We start from the raw sequence: 23,361 nt of genomic DNA, 5'->3' as shown, positions 1-23,361 counted from the left end.
AGTGGGTTTAAGCAAGAAATATTGTTAACATTTTTACTTAACACTGTGTTTTTAATTTTGAGTACTGGAACAAACATTCTACCCTGACAGCAAAGGCTCACTAGTAATAATTTGTAATTAAGTTCCAAATATATTCCCAACAGTCAGTGTTCAGCTGTATCTTGTCAGTATTTGTAGAACCCCATGTATAAAATTTACCTTGAACACTCTGAAATATCCTTCTATATAACAGTATGTTAATGTTTTATATGAATTTTCTTCCTGAGATATGCATCTGAAGTATGTCCAGTCACATAAAAAATTATTAGAATTATAATATTAATATGCATGTTTACACTATTCTTTTGTACTTTCTTCAACGTCAACATCTGTCAGTTCTGTTATTTTAAACTCTATCCCTGATCGTTTCATTTTGTTCTCGATCTTTGTCACTCTTTCTTTTAGCTTCTGTTGTGTAGCATTGTACTCTGCCAGAAGCCGAGCAAATTTAGTCTGTAAAAGGTCAATTGCAACATCCAGTCTGGCTACTTTCTCTTCCATGTCCTTTGGGTCACTTCCAAGCATGGCAATATCTAGATCCAAAAGACCATCCTTCATTAAAATTTGTTTTCCCTTTTCCTCCAGCATTGCTTTTGCATCTGGGTACTCAGTGAGAGCTTCCATGAGGTCATCTTTGGAGAGGCAGAACAAATCTGAATAGCCTATGCTCTTAATGTTTGCAGTTCTTCTGTTCCCAGCTTTACTACCTTTGATATTCAGAATACTAATTTCACCAAAGTAGCTGCCATCACTTAGAACTACAAACTGTGTAATTCCATCATCAGCAACAACAGCAAGTTTCCCTTCTTTGATGATGTACATCTCTCTACCAATGTCTCCTTTGCGGCAAATATAATCTTCAGGGCTGTATACCTGGGGCCTTAGCTTCAACACCAACTCAACCAGCAGACCAGCTTCACAATCTGCAAAGATGCGAACTTTCTTCAGTGTATCCAGGTGGACATTGATGGCAATCTCTGCTCTTAGTTTATCTGGAAGATACTTCAAGACTTCTCTTTCATCTACTGCTTTTTTGTTTGTCCACAAGTAGTCAAACCATTTGATAACTCTCTTCTCCAAATCTTTGCTCACTTTTCGGAAGTGCATGTATTGTTTGATGGCATCAATCCTTGACTGAAACTCTGCACGAGCCGCATTCATGTTGGAAATCATAGAACCGACGTTACCAACGATGGTGGCAAAAATCAACACTCCAACCAGGAAATCGGCCACTACAAAGAAGTATTCTGAATCTTGGACCGGAGGAGGGGTTTCTCCAATAGTGGTTAGTGTCAGTGTTGACCAGTAGAGACTGTACACATATTTCCTAGCAAGCCGGTTAAATTCTGGAAGAGAAGTATTTGGATAAACCCATGTGTCTGCTCCAAACCCTATAATTTTGGAAATTGTATAGTACACACAAGCATTCCAATGGATAATGATCACGATGTACATGACAAGGTTGGAAATCCTGAAAAGGTTTGGGTAGTTTGTCCTAGTTTCGGTTCTTGAAACGAACTCAAACATTCGATTAATCCTAGCCAAACGATTTAATCTAATTTCTGGATAGTCTAGTCCAACTAAAAAGTACAGAATATCAGTTGGGATGATTGAGAAAATGTCTAGTTTGAATTGCAGTGTAGCCAAGTATTTTTCTCTGAGTTTCTTTTCATCTTTAACCAATAGACCTTGTTCCAGATAACCTGTGGGGGTTAAAAGAAAGCACCAAAATAATTAATTATAGAAAATTTTCTGAAAGGATCTTTGGAATGGGATGTGGCAAAGGATCTCAATGTGGAGAGCAACTAAAAATGAGGGAAACACAACTGAATCAAAATATATTAAAATAGTGCGAAATAAATATGCTGCAAACTAAGGCATCAAGTTGCACTTTTGGGCTATGTCACAAAGCAATGCATTTAGCATTAGTACTATCTGTTCATTTATCATGGAACTCTGTATATTTTCAAACCTTCACCTTTAACAAATAAAGCATCCATGCTCCTCCTGGCCCCACAAAAATTGTAAATAAAACAAAAACCTATCTTTTTCTTAGCGGTCCCTTTAAGGACCGCTGGTTGGTTGGGCTGCCAGCGGATGGAATGTGCATGGCACTGCTGTGCCCATTGGTACCTAAAAATGTTGTCGGGGCCCTTCCTATGTACGTCATAGGACCCCGATTAGCATATTAGAATGAGGCTTCTGCCTGAAACAGGAAGATGTCTGGGCCAACCATGCACAGTCTCCCAGGAAAATGGTGGGAAAGGAGTGGGAATGGGGCAGAGGGCACAGCACTGTGATTTTTGGGTCCCATGTGGATGGAAAATAACCCCAAAACCCCTTGGGCAAAATAACAAAAAGTACACTCACCCGTTTTTGTCCTTAACCACATGTCAAGTGCGTAAATAATATCTGATACATAATCAAGGATGAACCACATGGTCAAGTAATCGTGCTGAAGTTCCTCAAAACATGCTCTAAATAGTGAATGGGAAAACAAACACAAAACTATGAATTCTTCACCATTCATTCAATTAAATTTAGTCACATTTTCTACCAAGGTATTTAAGATGTTTCAACAAAGCATCACCATGTTCACAGGGATCAGCAATGATTCATTTGAAGTTATGGGTGTCCATTCTGAGATTACAGTAACTTTCCACTTCCTCCTTGCAATCTTAGTACAGGCACCTTAGCTAGGCTATCAGCTTTTCCCATAATGTTTCACTTATTCCTTCTATCTGGTCTGATGTGCACAATGTTAAAGTAACTCAGGGACACATTTATTTTTCTACCCAGCGAGATTTCTCAAAGCTCTTTCCTAATCCATCACCTTGAGTCTCAACTTTTCAAATGCTCCGTTAGCCAGCCTCTGTGCTTGCACCAACAAAACTTTGCTCCTCATCTGCACCAAGTTCTGAACTCTCATCACCCCATCCCAGCCAAGCACCTCTAGTTACCATGACTTTTTAAGACCCTCATCCTCATTTTTAAATCTCTCTACAGCCTATAACTGACAACCTCAGTAATCACCTCCAGCCATATTTCCCTGAATACACTCATCTGACATTGGCTTACCCCTCATTTCTTCTTCCCTTTGCTCCATCGTCAGTTGGCTCTCTTTCAATCACTAAGCTGTGCCCTTTGGAAGTCCCTCCTTATATACCTCCTCTCTTTCTGCTGTCAAAATGCCTCCTTTGACTGTGTTTTCAGCCCCAGTCCTTTATTTTCTTTTCTGTTTTCCCTTCTACCTCTGCTCTGTAAAGTGCTGTGAAATAATTTTCTTTATGCGATTAACCGTGAAAAAATTTGAACTAAATTTACTGTTCTATACATTTTTCAAAAATTTCCTTTCATTCCACTTTTGATATTTTTCCTATCCAATGCATCACCTTCAGCTGAGAAAGTGATCCGTGACCTATTCCCAGGCCATGCACCAATGATCAGCTGCAGTGAAGTGTATGGGAACAGCCTGGGGTGATTCCCTGCTATACGCTCCCATTTCTTGGCATGTTGTAAAAATATTCTGGTTGGGATCGGTAACTAACCATGTGGTGAATCATAGGTACAAACTCACATCCCAACACTTTGTTGCACTCATGAAAGAGAATCTATTCCATTTATCTTGTCTGTACCACATTAAGCTCACCTCATAAACAAAATGCCTTTCAGTATAATAGACGAAAGACACATATATAATCATAGTTTCTCTAAAGTAATACAAGATCTGAATGATAACCCAATAATAATGCAATCTACTCCAAAGGAATTATTAAGAATGATGTTAAGGAAGAACAGAACATTTTGCCATATGCAATAGTGTCATAAATATGTTTGTTTGTTTATAAATGTATTATTTAATTAGAGGTTAAACCCCCTTTATTTTTTCTCCCCCGTTTTCACAGATCATGCACTAACTGTGGCCGAAAGTTGAAAAGACAACCAGTTCCCAGATTCTGCCCTGAGCCAGCCACCAAAAAGTGTGTAACAGCATCCCAGGGATGATTTATGCTCCAATTTTCTCTCCTTCCCCGTGGGAAATGCCTGGCCCGCACTTATCACCTCCTGCAGTGAAGAGGGGAGTTTTCGTATGGTAAAAATTGAAGCTGCCTCTAATAACTCCACTGTGGCATCACAACACCTAATTTACATTCCGTTATTTGACAGTTTTTTTCTAGTCTCATCCTACCTAGCTATGATCATTGTCCAGTTGTACATTACAGGCATTGTAATTATCAAGAGCCAGTTGTAGTACATGTTTCCTGCCGGGTCAAGGATGGGAATCATTTTCTCCAACCTGAAGATAAATTGTACGGAACAGAAATAAAAACAATCTCATTATTTCATCATATGTCATTTAAAATACACGACCATTTAAAAAGGATGTGAGTTTGAAAGAAGAAAGCTACATTGAACATAATGGGCCAGATTTTGCTCTGATCGGCACCTGTCGTTCGGTAGACTTGCACTTTCCCATAGACTTTTCATGGGCTTTTGCATGGCAAGTTCCTCTCATGGGGCTCTCAATCCAGCACGGTGCCCTCTACAGGACATTTGGGACCTGTGTGAACGGGGCAAGCAATTGTCCCCTTAACCCCTTAAGTCACACAGAGTCATAACCAGAACTGTAAGTTAGAATGGTGAATTCAAAGTCAAATCAAGTACAGAAAGCGAAATAAAGAGAGGGTAAGAAATATTGAATTAAGAGACAGAGATAAAAGAGACAGAAAGAAAAACTAAAAAAAATGTTGTTTTTAAATGTCCAACAACAATTAAAATCTGAAGGAATGAGACTCCATTTTAATTTTCAGTGCCAGAGAGGTTGTTTGGCAGTCATTAAGACTTAGCACGCCATTAAAAGTTTGCTTAGTCTTAAAAAATTTGACGTATTTTTTTTTGGCGAGATTACTTCATATCCATCAGTGCAGTAGAGGAACTCTATGCTGTTGCATTCATTTTAACGGCGAGTCAACTGGCGAGATGCTGAGCTCGCAAATCTTACGGAAGAGCAGGGTGTCTGGAAGAGGAATTTCCGGATATCCGCATTTGACTGCGCATGTGCAGTCGCCAGAAGCTGCTGTACCAAATGCACTGAAATAACGGTGAGTGATGTTAGGCTCATCGTTACTTTCAGAGCAAAATCCAGCCTAATATTTGCTAAAAATACATTTTGGGTGACAACACTCTCAGGTGAAAATTGTCCAACAATTCCAGCCTTTGTACTTACTGACCATGTGTATCCTGAATCAGTGGACAGTTCATATTATCTGATCGCTTTTACACCCTTTATCTGCTGAAGAAGTGTGAATTTCATTGACTCTTCAAAATTACCATTTAGAAGGAGACTTTTTTATGGGGAGAACAAAATTATGATTTTTTTACAGGGCTGTTTTTTCAGTTTGGTTACTAGTGAATTATACTTTCCTGTTACAATAACAAGCAATAAGAATTTATTATAAATATACGAGTAGTTAAGAAAACCCTTAATGAGGCATAATGATTTTATTTTTGTTAGTTTATGCATACATCCTAAGAGAACAACTGAAGGGACACACAGAAATCACAGTAAGAAAAAGTCAGAAAATAAAAAACAGCAAGGAAAAGCATGAGTAATAAATACTAAATAAATTATAAATATTATACGCAGACCTTAGATTCTAAAACTCATGCATGCACAAGTGGAAAACACAAAGAAAATAATATGGAAACAGTTCAATTCGTCCCATAGAGCAAAATTACAGGCAACAAATATCATTGTCAGAAAGGTTTGACCAGAGAGTGGGAGCACTGATAAAGGTGTGACATAATTAATAAATAGTTAAGGTAATATTTCTAAATTTTTAAAAAATTCATTCATGGAAGGTGGTGGTGATCTGCCTTCTTGAACCGCTGCAGTCCGTGTGGTGAAGGTTCAACACAATAGCATGTGGCACATCACTAAACAAAGAATAAACAATGCACTTTTTATCATGTGGGAACAGATGTTGATCACTTTATGATTGGGCAGCAATCAAAATAGATTGTGTTGGAACATTGCATTTGGTCATTAAGTGCCGATTGTTAGCCCAGATTGTTAACTTATGGAATAGATTTTAAGATTGCAAAGAAGTTCAACACTCTGTCCTAGGGCTGCCAACTGTGGTTGGACATATTTCAGGATGTTTGATCACATGATATTGCTCATGTAACACCTGATTATGTGGTGTTTGATCATGTGGCATCTGATCACGTAATATCTGACCACGTGACACTTGCACACAGTTTGCAAATGTTATTGCATTTACCTTATAAAGGTCAGGTCCCCTGAATTGAGTGTCTCTGCTTGCGGTTTCGCATAAGAAGTTCCGAGAACCGGGAAGCCGCCTCTGAGCAGGCAAAGGAAGTGCGCAGATGCAAAGCACAGGTGCAAAGCTCTACTGTTCTCCTAGGTTACTAGCAGCAGTGCTTGGGAGATTCTTGTTTTTTCTAATGGTTTCTGCTTTAAATCGGTTGATGTTTCAACATGCAGTAGTTCATGAGTACGCTTACCAATTTTGCGATTAAACCAAACATTCAGTGAGATTTAAAGGGATGCCTTACTATAAAATGTTTGGGGTATTAAGTACTGTTTTTTTTCTTGCAGTGTCTGTGTTACATTTTATAAAAAAGCTGGTCGCTACGAATTAAGTATCCACAGCCAGTCATACTGCTATACTGCAGCGAGCAAAAAGTTAAGCGCACTTACAATGACTTGCCATCTTTCTTGTCATCTTTCTTGTCATCTTTCTTATCATCTTTCTTGTCATCTTTCTTGTCATCTTTCTTATCTTTTCCTGCCTCCTTTTCCTCCTTATTTTTATCTTTTTTCTTTTCTTTGTCCTTTTTCTTTTCTCCTTTTTTGCCATCAGATTTACTGTAAGATGAATTGAAATTCAGCACTTGTACAGTAAGGTGAGAAACGAAGATTTTTTTAAATATATGGAAAAAATAATAAGCCCTTTCCCACTTACCCCTTTTTCTCTTTTTTGCTCTTTTTGGATTCTTTCTTTTTCTCTTTCTCTCTAAAAAAGAAGATTTTTAAAAAATCATCCAGCATGTCACAATCACATTTAAAATTCTATCTATAGCCGTAATCCTGCCTGAGTTCACAAAGCAATACAATATTTAAACTGCAATGGTTTTGATTTTTTCTTTCAATTTTAATATTGTCTGAAATTTGTAAAAAAGAAAAAGAAAGACTTGCATTTATACAGCGTCTTTCATGAGCTCAGGACGTTCCAAAGCGCTTTATAACCAATGAAGTACTTTTGAAGTAGAAACATAGAAGCATAGAAAATAGGAGCAGGAGTAGGCCATTCGGCCCCTCGAGCCTGCTCCGCCATTCAATATGATCATGGCTGATCCTCTATCTCAATTCCACATTCCCGCTCTTTCCCTGTATCCCTTGATGCCTTTTGTGTCTAGAAATCTATCTAGCTCCTTCTTAAGTATATTCAGTGACTTGGCCTCCACAGCCTTCTGTGGTAGAGAATTCCACAGGTTCACCACCCTCTGAGTGAAGAAATTTCTCCTCATCTCAGTCCTAAATGTCCTACCCCATTCCTGAGACTGTGACATGGAAGAAAAGAGGAGAGAGAGAGAACAAGAGGACTGAGATAGAACCATAAAGGGAGAAAAACATGAGAAAGAGACAGAAGGGAAGGAACAGGAAAAGGAGGTGAGAGAAGGAGAGGGTGTATATGTGAGAGTGTGAAAGACACACAAATAGAGTGGGGGGGGGGGGGAAGAGACACAGTGTGATGGAAATAGAGAAAAAGAGTGTGAGAGATAGTCACAGAATATGATCTGTTGAAACTCACCCCAGATGGCTACCCTGCTCAGTGCATTCCAAACCAATACTTGCTTGCTATGTCACCTGACCTATTCCCTTCCACCTGAGAAGCCAATCTCTGTCTGTCAGACTCTCCATTCCTTGTCCTCCTGATCTACCCCTCACTGATTCCCAGCCATCGGGCAGTGCCCCGTCCGTCTAATTAAGAGATCCTAGAAAGCTAGCCCAGATCCCTGAGTGAACCCTGTTTTAAGCACACGCTTACTTGTATATGCATGAGTTTTTAGTTGAATCACTTTTTTTAATGCAAGTTCAATTGCACTTGCACAAACTCTGCCTCGACACCTGTGCATGTGCAATAGTGTCACAATTTATTTTTCATTGAGGATAAAGGTGGTGCTTGAATAATGGCTTACATCTTGAACTATACGAGTGCAAAATTAACTGCTAGAAATATAAGACTAACTAAATGTAAGAAATATAACTGCACAAATCATTCATGTTTCTAGATGCTTCATGTAATAGATTTTTGGCAGCTAGCAATTAATCTTATAAAGTTTTTTTAAAAATAAGCTGTATATCCAATAATCAGAATCAAATGTATATTTCATACCACTCTGGTATCAATTAAATATTAATATAATAAAAACAGTACATGCCAATGCACTACATCACACTTCCTGTAATACACGTCTTGGTCACACTTAAATGTATGCAAATTTCTGTTGTGATGTGGCAGCCAATTTGTGCAAAGCAAGCTCCCACAAACAGCAATGAAATAAATGACCAAATCATCTGTTATAGATGTTGGTTGAGGGAATAATATTGGCCAGGACATGAGATGAAACTCCCCTGCTCTTCTTCGGATAGTGGCATGGAATCTTTTACGTTCACCTGAGAAGGTAGATGGAGTTAACGTCTCATCTGAAAGACAGCACCTCCAACTATGCAGCACTCCCTCAGTACTGCACTAAAATGTCAGAGACGAGAGTGTTACACTGAGCCACATCTGACATTTATGGATTTTCTTGGACCGTATTAAATGCACATTGGCAAAACAGTTATTTTTAGAATAACTTTATTCTGCATTATGTCAATTATTTCAGAAATCCAGCTTTATACTTACTCATCGTTGTTATTGCTGTTGTTAATGTTAGACATCTTCATGTCATCAGGAAGGGGTTGGTTCCTAAGAGATAGCATAATGGTTAGAAATAAAGTTAATTTAAAACAAATTTTACAAATGGCTAATTATTGGTATTCTTTTGAAAAAGTGTTGATCTGAAATAACAATGTCTGCATGAATGGATATTGGACAGTCCATACCAAGATAATAAAATACAAAGAATATTTGACCTGGGTGAATATGTATTAAAGGTAGAATCCATGGGAATCTTAGAAGAAGGGTGCATAAGGAATTTGAAAGTTACTCAGGATATATGATGGAGAAGGGAACCACTTGGAAAGCCCACAACCTGAACTGTTGCAACAGGTCACGAGGATCTTGGATATGTAGGTGCGACAGTACCACTCCCGGCATATCAGCCTGCGGGTTTACTCTGGACGATCAGTCTCCTGTTTGTACGGTGTAATTACAAAAATGGGACTATCACCAGGCCCAAAGTGTATCCCTGGGAAGGGGAGAGTTCTGTGTAACCACTTCTCAAACCAGTTTCCAACATGGGGAACAGAAATGTCCAGTTCACCACTCAACATTCTGTTTTGGGCCAACCAAACTAACTATGATAGGACCCAACTGAGTGCAACGGAGCACCGAGTGATCAACTGAGAGTTTGGTAAGTGTGGGAGTTCGGTGAAGTGGAGGAAGGAGGTGCTGCTTTGCCTTGCTTTTCCTAACTTTTTCTGCAGAGCGGCGGTGGACCAGAGCAGAAGACTGAGAGTGGGGATAAAAGCAGCAGCAGACCTGCAACAAGAGAAAACTACTGTGCGACGTCACAGGTGAGGCAGGAGAGTCCGAGAGGTGAGCACAATATAAAAGGACAGTCCGAGAGCGGGAGGAGAGTCTGAGAGGTGAACGCAGTGTAAATCTAAGGCAAGTCATGGCAGCACAGCTCGCACCCATGATATGCTCCTCCTGCACTATGTGGGAAGTCATGGACACTACCAGTGTCCCTGACGACCATGTGTGCAGGAAGTGTGTCCAGCTGCAGCTACTGGCTAACTGCATTACGGAGCTGGAGCTGTGGGTGGATTCACTGTGGAGCATCCATGATGCTGAGACTATCGTGGATAGCACGTTCAGTGAGGTGGTCACACCGCAGGTAAAGATTACGCAGGCAGAAAGGAAATGGGTGACCACCAGGCAGAGTAAAAGGACTAGGAAGGTAGAGCAGGAGTCCCCTGGGGCCATCTCCCTCTCAAACAGATATACCGCTTTGGATACTGTTGGGGGAGATGGCTTATCAGGGGAAAGCAGCAAGAGCCAAGCTCGTGGCACCATGGGTGGCTCTGCTGCACAGAGGGGAGGAGGAAGAGTGGCAGGGCTATACTGATAGGGGATTCAATTGTAAGGGGAACAGACAGACGTTTCTGCCTCCCCAGTGCTAGGGTCAAGGATGTCACGGAGAGGCTGCAGGTCATTCTGGAGGGGGAGGGTGAACAGCCAGTAGTCATGGTCCATATCGGTACCAACGGCATAGGTAAAAAAAGGGAATGAGGTCCTGCAAGGTGAATTTAAGGAGTTAGGAGATAAATTAAAAAGCAGGACCTCAAAGGTAGTGATCTCAGGATTACTACCAGTGCCACGTGCGAGTGAGTGTAGGAACAGGACAATAGACCGGATGAATGCATGGCTGCAGGGATGGTGTAGGAGGGAGGGATTTAGATTCCTGGGACATTGGGACCGGTTCTGGGGAAGGTGGACCTGTACAAGTGGGACGGGTTACACCCGAGCAGGACCGGGACCAACGTCCTCGCGGGGGTGTTTGCTAGTGCTGTTGGGGAAGGTTTAAACTAGAGTGGCAGGGGGATGGGAACCTGAGCGGGGAGTCAGAAGGGAGTAAAGTTGAGAGCAGCAAGAGAGGGGAAGACCCAGGGGAAATTTACAATACAAATAGCACAAACAGATGTTCAAGAACAAGTGAAAGGGAAAAGCGTAGAGCAGCAGAAAGAAAGTGTACTTTAGGCACTACAGATAAAGTGAAAACTAGAAGGCGTAAAGCGATTAACCCAGCATCAAAGCTGAAGGTCAGGCTAGGGTGTGTGGCCCAACTAAGAGCTCTATATACAAACGCATGGAGTATAAGGAATAAATTAAATGAACTACAGGCTCAAATTCAAATTGGAGGGTATGACATGATAGCTATTACTGAGACATGGCTGCAGGATGGTCAGGATTGGGAACTAAATATATCGGGTTATAAGGTCTACAGGAGAGATAGGGAAAATGGAAGAGGGGGAGGAGTAGCCTTAGTGATTAGAGATGAAATCACTTCAATGATAAAGGAGGATATAACGAGGGGTAAGCAGCCAACAGAGACCTTATGGGTTGAATTGAGAAATAGGAAAGGATCTAAGACTATAGTGGGATTTGTGTATAGGACCCCTGTCAGCAGCTCTGAAGTGCTAGATTGTATAAATGCAGAGATTAGACAAGCGTGTAAGAAAGGCATAGTGGTCTTAATGGGGGACTTTAACCTTCATATAGATTGGGAAAAGCAGACTAGCAACTGTCAGAAAGGTAGTAAATTTCTTGAGTGTGTCCGGGAAAGTTTTCTACAGCCGTATGTCCTAGAGGCAACCAGGGGGCAAGCCATACTAGATTTAGTAATGGGTAATGAACCAGATTTAGTTAACAGCTTGACTGTGCGTGAACATCTATCCAATACTTGGGTAAGGACGACTTCAATGGGATGAGACAGAGACTGTCCACAGTAAACTGGGCAAATCTGTTAGTGGGTAAAAAGATTGATGATGAGTGGGAAATGTTCAAAGAAACATTTAACATGATGCAGAATCTGTTTATACCCCTGAGGGGAAAGAACTCTACTCGTCAAAAAAAACAGCCATTGACAACTAAAGAGGTAAGGGACAGTATAAGACATAAGGAAAGGGCATACAAAAAGGCAAAAAATGGCACAGATCCTGGAGAATGGGAAAGATACAAAGATCAACAAAGGGTCACAAAACAGATAGTAAGAGCTACAAAAAGAGAGTATGAAAAGAAACTTGCAAGGGATATCAAAACCAATACGAAGAATTTTTATAGTTATATTAGGAAAACGAGGGCGGTTAGAGAGTTTAAGAATTTCTCAAATATGATGAATTTAGAATAGGCTAATTCAGGAGGAGATGAACGCTGGTAGTAAGAGGTTAAAAGTTTAATGAAATGGAAAGATACCAATCTTTCTAAATCTTTCTGATCCTTCTGACCTTTAGGGCTCTTTGAACTAAATCATGCAGCTGAATAGATAGGAAGGCCGTAAACCTTTTGAGGGAGTCATCAGCTAATTTAATGACTTATGTCGTGCTTCTGTGAATATTGGGGTGGGTTCACAGGATATAGGAACTGGCACATCATTAACTCACCATTTGTGGGACATTTGTTAAACAGACTGTGCAGGGCAGCACATCTTTTCAGGTAAAAGTAAAGTATAAGTGGCTGGCTTTTAGGCAGCAGAAACACAGTCGGAGGAGGAATGGATAGTTAGACACATCCGGCGGATCGATGCTGGCCTTTGGCCTAAAGCTGTGTAACTATCGGGAAGATCACCATCAATGAGCCAGGCATGCCGATTGTCCAATCGCGAGAGGCAGGTAATACGAATCCCTTATTGCACTGTTAAAGCAATTGTTAGTTACTGCAAACAGACTGTAATATAATCTAGTCTGAACTACCTTATACAAAAAGTCTGAACAACCTCTATAACCAACACGGTGTCAAGTCGAATCATTGAAAAGTGGGTGAGACAAACGTCCCCGCTCCAGAAATTATTACAAATTGACGACCCGCGGCAGGGCTTTACAATATAGAGGTATAGTAAGACCGGATTTGTGTTGGGTAGGCTCAGCCCAGTTGACTGATCATCACATTGGGTGGTAGGGAACTCGAGGCGAAATATCCTTGAGAGTATAGGGTGACTCCTGCCAGTAATAAAAATGTCATCATGGCAGAAGGACTGTGTAAAGATATGGACCTGTCCAAGGACCTGAGTCCAAAGCACGTGACATGGCTGTTAGCATGTTTAACCTCAGAGGGGCTCACATACGTTGCCGCTCGGGAAATAACTCAGGAGATAGAGGATAGGAAAATAAGTAAGAGATTTAGTGTCGTTTTTGACTAGTCCAGAAGGGGACTCATGTCAAAGTCAAGTAACCGAGGGTAAGATTGTGCAGGAGGATGAGGAGAACATAGGAACTTGTACTGTATTAGTTAAATCTGTCAGACTTTGTGTGAGGTGGAGACTAAGATGAAGAAACTGGTAAGGGAGGAGGAAAGTAAAGAGGATTGGAAAGCAGGCCTCCTGTTCCAACCACAGGAGTTAGGGAGGTTGAGAGAGGAAGTTGAAATCCGGTGGGTAGGTTGAAAGATGAGAAAGAAGAGCAAAAAGTATGGAGGGATCTTCACCACACCAGGCTTGGTTGAGGACACTGACTGTGAGGTTGAGACTTTGAGTCGGTACAGAATGGGGTTCTATGATGGAATCAAGAAGGAGAATCACAAGCTACAGAATGTGTTCTTTTGTTTTCAGTGTACTGTCTCTTTAAAAAGCCTGTCCTCATTGTCAGTGCTTCCTTTTCACTGTTGCGGGCTACGGCCCCTTTTTAATGTTTGTTATGTGTTTTCCTCTTTTGTGTAATGTAACAAAGATTTTGTTTAGCTGTGAAAGCAGTTATTTCCACTATTTTACAGTTTTGGAAAGGTGCGCCTGAAGAAAGAACGAAATGAAACTATGTAATGTACTGGGTTTTAGTAAACATGTGCTGTATTGATAATTGTATCTGTTTGTCTTGTGTTTAATATCGTTAGTCTTGTGTTTAATGTCTGTTTGTCTTATGTTTAATTCTGATATTGCTGAATTAAAATTGGAGTTATTGAGGTTAACTAACCTGTTAAATTGTGGAAACCAGACTTTTATTGTGGCCACAGTAAAATTCTGGTTCTTATAAAAAAAATGTGAGCATCTCAAATTCCGGACATGAGATCATCAATTAAAAATGGGTATTTTGAATTTCTTAAATGCTTAATGATCTGAAGTAAATGTCGAGTGATTTGAAGTTTAAGTTGTGTTGAGTATTGGTGAGCGTGAATTGATGTGTTAAAATATTGGGACATCTTAAAGTAACTTCTATTTGTTTAATCATGTTTTACTGAAATATGTTAGCTGTTAGCAAACTGACCCTTTGATCTTGGGATTAATGGTGGTCATAACAAAGTGACCATGAAGGAAAAAACAGAATGGTTAAAAGATCTCTGCTATCTCCATGATAACGATCTGCAGGAGTGGTTAGATTGTACTGCAGAATTGTTTCATGGGATGTTTAAAGTTAATTGAAGGAAATACAATTGATTTCTGCTGTTTTAACAGATTTTCAATTACTAAGGATGGATAAAATTGGTAAATCTGTTGTGCCTTCATGGCTCCTGTTTTGAAAATCGGAAGTTTGAGAAGCTGAAATTTATTATCCAGAGTTCAATTGTGTTAGGATCTTTGTGCAAGTTATCACTGTTATAAAAGCACAAAGACTCTTTGGGAAAAGATCAATTTGAAATTCTTTAAAGCACTTGGGAGAAAAATTGGATAAGGTTTCCATTCTGGGCGATGGTAGCGTGATGCGATACCACCCCGCGCCGAACGGACCCTGGGCAAACAAGATGCAAGTTTGGTCCCCAAGGAGCACTTACCTACAATCAGCATTCCTTTCCAGGCCTTGCACATGGAATGAATGCAATTTGCACTTTCCACCACCAGAGGGAGCTCCATCTCTTAAAGGGAGGATGTTTCTTAGAAATCTCTTAAAGGTAGCTTGTACCTATTATTTGATTAAAATAACAGTCTACTGTCTGCATGGAGTCTGAACAGAGATCAGACATCACACACGTAAAACACAGATGCGGATCCCATCCCTATGTTTATACACTGATGAGTTATGTTAAAATATTGAATAAAGGTTGCGCATTACTAAATCCCACATCCTCCAATCTGCAAACCAGACCTCACTAATCTGCCGATCTGAGTTGGTACCAGGCCTGCGAGAGTGCATGCACCAAGGTTCTCTGCTGATGCACTAGAGACCTTGGGTGCAAGAGGTGAACAGAAGGAGGGACATCCTATATCTGGAGTGGGGGCGGGGGGGGCAAGAGGCCCTCCAGACATATTCTCAAAAGACTGTGGGAGACAGCGGGGGACAAAGTCAATGCCAGGCGCACAGTATCATGAACATGGATGCAGTGCAGGAAGAAGTTCAATGCTTTGACATGAGTGGTCAAGGTGAGTGAGGTCAACTGTCAAGTGGCTCCTCCTACCAACTGCACTACGCACTACACCCCCCATCCCCACATACCAATAAACTCTTTCCATCAGTACTCAACTCTTCCCATTAGATGCTTCTTCCTGCCCTTACACATAACCACTGTTTCAAGCCGCCCACCCACAACTCACAGGCCACACACACTGGCAGCTATTCAATCATGACAGGCACATCACCCCAGCACACGCCTCGCTTTCTTGCAGGAGAAGGTGGCGCATATCAAGAAGCAGCAAGTGGCAGTGGCATTTAGCCCCTTGAGCCTGTTCCACCATCATGGGATCATGGTGGACCTGTGACCTAACTCCATATACCCGCCTTAGTCCCATATGCCTTAATACCCTTGGTTCACAGAAATCTATCAATCTCGGATTTAACACTCACAACTGAGCTAGCATCAACTGCCATCTGCAGAAGAGCATTCCAAATATCTCCCACCCTTTGCGTGTAGAAGCATTTCCTAATTTCACTCCTGCACGTCCTGGCTCTAAATGTTAGGCTATGTCCCTGCGTCCTAATATTGAAGTCTAGGAGACCTCCAAAAACAGGTACAAATGTCTCGGCAGCCAGAGGCAATAACCCAGCCACTAACCTGTAAATCCTGCATGGTCCCTTTAATAGGGTGGGGAGTCCTCCAGACACTCTAAGTCACGTTCAGATGGTCGGGGTTAAGACTGTGTGTTGAGTTGAGCATTAAATCCCGAAATGGTGTCTATCACTTTAAATCAGCGTTGCACTCTGATTGAAGCCATTTTCTCTTTACTTTACATGATTCCAGTGTTCGGGTTTAGCACGTGCCAAGGTGGTGTTTGGCGCACATCACGCAGGAAACGTGCGTGCGCATCCAAGATGTGATCTTGGATGTTGGAGTGGCCGTGTAGCGCCGAAACAACGGGCGCTATACGGCCCAATTTAGCGCCCCTTATGTTTTAGAGGGATTACAGCTAAAAAAAACTGCTATTGTGATTGACTCCTCCCCCACCTCCTGAGCGTTCAGCAGGTTAATCTGCTGACTCACAAACAGTTTTATTGTCCCTCAGTGAGTTCCAAGAGAGATGATGTGGAGATGCCGGTGATGGACTGGGGTTGACAATTGTAAACAATTTTACAACACCAAGTTATAGTCCAGCAATTTTATTTTAAATTCACAAGCTTTCGGAGATTTTCTCCTTCCTCAGGCAAATGTTTCAAGATCTCCTTGAAGCCTACGCATTTATACATATTGAACAATAATACATGGTGTTTACAGACTGCCCCTGCAACTGCCCGTTGCCAAGGCAATCACCGTGTTCAGACAGAGAGGTGTTACCTGCAGAACCTCCGAATACACATTCAATAAAAAAACAAACAGGAAAAAAAAACAGAGAGAAAAAAAAACACAGAGAGAGGCAGAAACATCCGGAAAGCAGAGAGAGCCAGCAAATGACCCATTATATTAAAAACAGATAACATTTGTTCGCTGGTGGGGTAACGTGTAGCGTGACATGAACCCAAGATCCCGGTTGAGGCCGTCCTCATGGGTGCGGAACTTGGCTATCAATTTCTGCTCGACGATTTTGCGTTGTCGTGTGTCTCGAAGGCCGCCTTGGAGTACGCTTACCCGAAGGTCGGTGGATGAATGTCCATGACTGCTGAAGTGTTCCCCGACTGGGAGGGAACCCTCCTGTTTGGCGATTGTTGCGCGGTGTCCGTTCATCCGTTGTCGCAGCGTCTGCATGGTCTCGCCAATGTACCATGCTCTGGTACATTGTACATTGTAGAGCATGGTACATTGGCGAGACCATGCAGACGCTGCGACAACGGATGAACGGACACCGCGCAACAATCGCCAAACAGGAGGGTTCCCTCCCAGTCGGGGAACACTTCAGCAGTCATGGACATTCATCCACCGACCTTCGGGTAAGCGTACTCCAAGGCGGCCTTCGAGACACACGACAACGCAAAATCGTCGAGCAGAAATTGATAGCCAAGTTCCGCACCCATGAGGACGGCCTCAACCGGGATCTTGGGTTCATGTCACGCTACACGTTACCCCACCAGCGAACAAATGTTATCTGTTTTTAATATAATGGGTCATTTGCTGGCTCTCTCTGCTTTCCGGATGTTTCTGCCTCTCTCTGTGTTTTTTTTTCTCTCTGTTTTTTTTCCCTGTTTGTTTTTTTATTGAATGTGTATTCGGAGGTTCTGCAGGTAACACCTCTCTGTCTGAACACGGTGATTGCCTTGGCAACGGGCAGTTGCAGGGGCAGTCTGTAAACACCATGTATTATTGTTCAATATGTATAAATGCGTAGGCTTCAAGGAGATCTTGAAACATTTGCCTGAGGAAGGAGAAAATCTCCGAAAGCTTGTGAATTTAAAATAAAATTGCTGGACTATAACTTGGTGTTGTAAAATTGTTTACAATTTCCAAGAGAGAGAGAGAGAGAAACTTTGGGAGATAGGCAGCAAAGCTAGTCAGTCTCTCCCACGTTCCTCTGGACATTTTTCACTTTAAAGGGATTATTCTTTAAAATAGATCATTTAGTGCTATTGTCATAGTGCTTTAGATAAGCATATAAGATTTTTAAGTTTCTTAATTTAAGTGAATATTTCCCAACGTGATAGAAGGAGATATTGAGCATTATTTTTGTGCTCCCTTTGCTGATTATTCCTCCTGGAGTGAGATAATTAGATTCATTCACAGAAACATGCATGGTGTCCTCTCTTGTCCCGGGAGAAAGGGTAACAGAATGAAATCATAAAATGATGAATTGACAAATTGACTCCTTGGGCTCTCAAGAAGAGCCACATTGGATTTCCTGTTATTTTCTTTTACACAGGGAACTATGGTTTTCAGGACCGCAAAAGTGCTGGTGCAGGAAACGATCCAGTGGTGTTAGGAATTTAAAACTTTATCTGCAGACATTGGCAGATATCCAATATCACAGCAGGGTGATGATTTCGACTGAGACTTTGGCTCTCAAAAGCTCAGCTTTAACCCATTCAGGGTTATTTATTGTCTTCCGAGACAGAGTGCTCGAAGTGGGGAGATATGGGAGTTACAGCACTTCTGTCTCTAATGTAAAACCACCAAGCCTGGACATAATTTGTTTCTAAAATTGGAATTGATAAGATAAATAGATATGAGTTGCTGTTCAAGCACTCGAGAAGGGAAAATTTACCTGTAGTTTAAGGGATAATCAAATTATATTTTAAAATAAAAGAAGTCCAGTCTAAATGGTTCTTTATCCAATGATGTGCATCAAGGAAGAAGGTATTTTGGTGGAAATTAAAAATTGTACATTGACAAGTCCTGTCAGTCCAACAATACTGCTCTCTGGAATTAGGATAATTTTGAAATGATGGAATGGATTCAGGCACAATGTAGCAGGATATTTTGGGAAATGAAAAGCGGTCCAAGAAGAATTTAGGTAAAATAAACCAAAAATGTATTGATATTGGACCAGCTTGTAAATATTGTATTGGACAGGAAAGTTCCTCCAGGGCTCATGAATGAGTTGAAATGGTAATATAATGGGATGTGTAAAATTGGATGAGAAGAAGTGATTGAGAATATAAGATAGAAACAGAGAAATTATACCACCAAATGGGAATTTCTCTAAAGTCATTGACCTGGGCATGATTTACCAGTATAAATGTACAATCTAGTGAAAGTCAGGCAAGTGTAGTTGAGAATAGTAAATTGATAGTTTTCTCATGGAGATGTTGTGTCCTTGCCTATACTGATGAGAAAACTACATTTGATAGCTTGGCCACCACCTGAGACATTGGGACCATGCAGGGGGAGATAAGCAGAAACCTCCAGACCCTTCCCAATCTTTTGATAAGATAACCTGAAAGCCCAAAAATGGCTACAGTGGACAAGAAGGATACAAATGTATGTTGCCATCATCGAAAACGGAGACCAGGATGAAGAACATGATTACAAAGGCCTACGGTCTGGTGAGCTATTGGAACCACTCTTTAAACAGACCAGTTACTCTTACAGGATTGAATCTTTCTAGACATAGGGTATGTTCCATGAAAAACATGTTTGGAAATACCATGAGGAAAAAGAGACTGGCCAGCAGGAAGTTAATATTCAAGAACATTACCTATGATATGTTGCATGTGAGGCAACAAGTATGCGGAAATGCGTGATGAAGATACAGCGAAGAGCGAGTCTCAGACATGTTCAGTTACAAGACAACAGCACAACATGAAATGGTAATGTGGCTAAGGAGAGTGAGAAGACGTTTTAAGCAAGGCACTGACACATGCTCTATAGAGAAATCGACTAATTGATGGAACAATCAGGAAACACTGCTCCACAGGTGCCAATCAGAGAGATTGAAATTAAAATAAAGAGGGACGTAGTAATTTGGATTTCCAAAATTCAGGGTTAGGTTCCTTTCAGTTAACTATGAAATTGGGAGAAATAATACTTAGAAAATATCCATAACATGGATATTAGTAAAAGGAAAGCTGAAGAATCTTTTAAGTCCATGATTTCTCGATAATATGGTACACTGTACTTTTCTGTACAGTGTATTATGATTTCCTTTGTCTATATCACGATGTATGATATTGACCAAATGAAACTTGGAAGCAATATATATATGTCTATGTGTGTTAATGTGATGAAATGTAACTCAAGGTGATCTTAGACAAGACTAGGAAGAAAGTTTCGAGATAAGGTGAAAATTGACCCAGCAAGGTTTCATTTAGGTTCAATGGGAGTGGGATAATTTACATCTAGGAGATAAGACCAGAGATGTTATGTGCAACCCTGACAGCTGAATAGTATAAAGATAGGGCACTCTGCGCCAAAAATTAGAGCTCTTGGGACAGTCAAAAGTCCAGAGCCTGTACCGCCGCTCTCCTTTTGTTGAGTGAGGTGTTCTGCGGGTGGAGAATACCCATACAGGTCGACAGCAACCAGGGATCCCACTTAACTGCTAATCTTTTTATGGAATTACAAAAGCTAATGGGAATCGAACATAAATTGTACATGAGTCACCAACCACAATCGTCCGGCGTGGTGGAAAGAGGTAATCAAACCTGACAAACCATGCTTAACGATCGAACCAATCATAGTAAGGCACACGAGGGAGCAGCAGAATGCCCCAATCAGTCACCAGGTCCTCAGAAACGGACTGGTAGTTACCCATGCTCATGAAGCATAGTATAATAATGTACGGTTTGAAATAGTTCCTGTCATGTTTGATTTCAGTAATATTCATACGCCACCTGGGCTATGTAACAAAACCTATGAAGGATTCTATAGCCAGCTAGTTTCCCAACTAGTCAAAAATTTAGTAAGGACTAACGCAGGGAGAGACGTTGATGAGGCTTGGGCCCCGGAACATCAAAACTCCCATATATGACTCCACGACAATAATAAACATGTCCATAGCTGGAAGAAACGAGGATTAGAAGAATGGATAGGGATAGGAGCTACTGCAGGAACAGTCGCCTGGAATCGCATTGACATAGAGGCTATGTGGGAACTTATTGAAACATATAAGATTGTGAAGGGGCTTGACCGGGTGGATGCGGTAAGGATGTTCCCAAGGATGGGTGAAACTCGAACTAGGGGGCATAATCTTAGAATAAGGGGCTGCTCTTTCAAAACTGAGATGAGGAGAAACTTCTTCACTCAGAGGGTAGTAGGTCTGTGGAATTTGCTGCCCCAGGAAGCTGTGGAAGCTACATCATTAAATAAATTTAAAACAGAAATAGACAGTGTCCTAGAAGTAAAGGGAATTAGGGGTTACGGGGAGCGGGCAGGAAATTGGACATGAATTTAGATTTGAGGTTAGGATCAGATCAGCCATGATCTTATTGAATGGCGGAGCAGGCTTGAGGGGCCGATTGGCCTACTCCTGCTCCTATTTTTTATGTTTGTTTATGACGAGGTCATGAGAAAGCAGCTAAAAGGCATTTTGGGTAATATGACAGGGAATCAGGGAGATCAAATTGTTGAACAACAGGAAGGGTTGAAGTCATTAAAAGGAATGGTGGATGGAATGTTACAAGTCCAAGAAAAGGCAAGTGAGATAATCTCTGAAGGGTCCCAAACTAAAAAGGGCGTGTCAACAGCCATCACATGTGCCATGTATGGAGGGTTCTTACTGAATCAGGTTCAGCAGGGCCTAACAGACATTGAGAATAATAGGGTCCCCAATTTTGTATTGGATAAGAACCTTGAAGAGTGGTTCAAACACCATCACAATGAGCCCTATGATAGGTGCAAAATCCGAAGTTATGGATCCATATATTACGCTAGATGCCCTGTAGTACAGATAATGATACTGAAATAGGCCTGGTACCCATGGTAATATGGCTGCCCAGACTTGGGGAGAACAAGTGGGAAGTATTAAAGGTAGAATCCATGGGAATCTTAGAAGAAGGGTGCAAAAGGAATTTGAAAGTTACTCAGGATATATGATGGAGAAGGGAACCACTTGGAAAGTCCCCAACCTGAACTGTTGCAACAGGTCACGAGGATCTTGGATATGTAGGTGCGACAGTACCACTCCCGGCATATCAGCCTGCGGGTTTACTCTGGACGATCAGTCTCCTGTTTGTACGGTGCAATTACAAAAATGGGACTATCACCAGGCCCAAAGTGTATCCCTGGGAAGGGGAGAGTTCTGTGTAACCACTTCTCAAACCAGTTTCCAACACGGGAACAGAAATGTCCAGTTCACCACTCAACATTCTGTTTCGTGCCAACCGAGCTAACTATGATAGGACCTAACGGATTAGTACCAGTAGCAACCTATAATGTCACTACAATTCAAGTCAACATATCCATGCAACATGAGGCTCTTAAAGCAGTGGTACAGTTTGGACACTCCATTCCACCCTTGTCTCTGGACCTCAAGTCTATCTTAGAAGGAACATTCACTTCTCAAAAACATTTGGTCAAGATGCAACAGAACATCAATGCAACAGAAAAGGAGATCCGGAAGCTAGGGGCACAAAAATATTGGGAAACTGTGTATAATGTAGGACAGCATCCCTGGTTAAGAATGTTATCTATGCTTATGATTTTTGCTCAAGGAATGGCATTGATGGCACTGATTGTATTAGTATGCTATTTGTGACGTTTGTTAGTGAAATTGGGGAAACATGTGAATAATCTACTTTGATATTGGCCAATTCTATACTTAATAATTTATTTCTGATCCAGGATCGTGAAGTGGTTCTGTCTTACCTGCTTTGTCCATTCTCCATCTGTTCCACCTCATCATCTGCAGGATGAACAGACACTCGGGGAATGCGTAGGTAGCTCCGGTGTGTATTAATCACAGCCGCCATCTTGGTGACTAAATTGATTCCCAACCCTGAAAAGGAACAAGGCATCAACGAGTTTGTTACAGCTTGAAGGAGTACTTTTTTTTTGCAATTGGTCACACATGTTATTGTTGTTCAGTGTATTTAGACTTATAAATAAAGTGTTTCTCGTTTTTTCTCTCTGTGAGTATTGGGTTTTTGTACAATGCATTTTCAGAAAAAAATAAACAAGTTACAACCTTCAAAAAGAATAGAAGTTTACAAAAGATTCAGCTCCAGCTGAGCCACCTACAGATCAAATTAGATAGTCTTTGAAAAACTATTTATGGTCTTAGACTTGTTATCATAATTGAGCGGAGTCAGTCTCCCTATTTTCCATACTTCTGTGTTTCTAAAACTAGTAACAATATCATATTAAAATATTGCATTTTACTACATTTTACCATGTGAAGACCACACCCGACATTTGATGGTGGATTCAGGTTTCCTACCATAATAAAAGAAGAAAGCAGGCACACTGCCATCATTTGGGATTCTGTAGCCTGAATCCTATTCTGGTAACCTTAGATCAATGTAACACTATGAATTTTGACTTGGCATCACACTGCAAAATAAATTTGCTCATGAACAAAAAGATCTTCATGCACAGAGAATCATTCTTAGCCACGAGTGTTGATGTAGAGAATCAACAGAGGTTGGTAATATACTACCAGGGAATAACACTTGAGGGCCATGGATAA

The 23,361-nt window shown here is 41.1% G+C and overlaps 1 protein-coding gene across 1 annotated transcript; it reads right to left on the bottom strand.

Moving 5' to 3' along the window:
* Positions 1 to 336: 336 nt before the first annotated feature.
* Positions 337 to 22,645, bottom strand: cnga1b (cyclic nucleotide gated channel subunit alpha 1b). Its single transcript, XM_068007116.1, has 7 exons — positions 22,542 to 22,645; positions 8,976 to 9,038; positions 7,029 to 7,079; positions 6,764 to 6,931; positions 4,229 to 4,336; positions 2,410 to 2,516; positions 337 to 1,742 (listed from the first exon to the last, which is right to left on the bottom strand). Exons 1-7 carry the CDS (start codon positions 22,643 to 22,645, stop codon positions 337 to 339), a joined length of 2,007 nt encoding a protein of 668 aa, XP_067863217.1.
* Between the last annotated feature and the right edge of the window lie 716 nt (positions 22,646 to 23,361).

The sequence above is a fragment of the Heptranchias perlo genome, chromosome 1, assembly GCF_035084215.1.
Source record: "Heptranchias perlo isolate sHepPer1 chromosome 1, sHepPer1.hap1, whole genome shotgun sequence".
Classification (NCBI taxonomy): Eukaryota; Metazoa; Chordata; class Chondrichthyes; order Hexanchiformes; family Hexanchidae; genus Heptranchias; species Heptranchias perlo.
Note: the sequence above shows the minus strand (reverse complement) of the source record. Positions and strands in the feature narration are given on the sequence as shown.

Bases quoted from the DNA above. Each gene is read 5' to 3' on its own strand.
- cnga1b (XM_068007116.1), bottom strand. From the start codon at position 22,645: ATGGCGGCTGTGATTAATACACACCGGAGCTACCTACGCATTCCCCGA. The intron at 9,039-22,541 runs GTAAGACAGAAC...GCTATCTCTTAG, and splicing joins ATGGAGAATGGACAAAGCAG to GAACCAACCCCTTCCTGATG. The intron at 2,517-4,228 runs GTAGGATGAGAC...TTCACTATTTAG, and splicing joins TGGACAATGATCATAGCTAG to AGCATGTTTTGAGGAACTTC.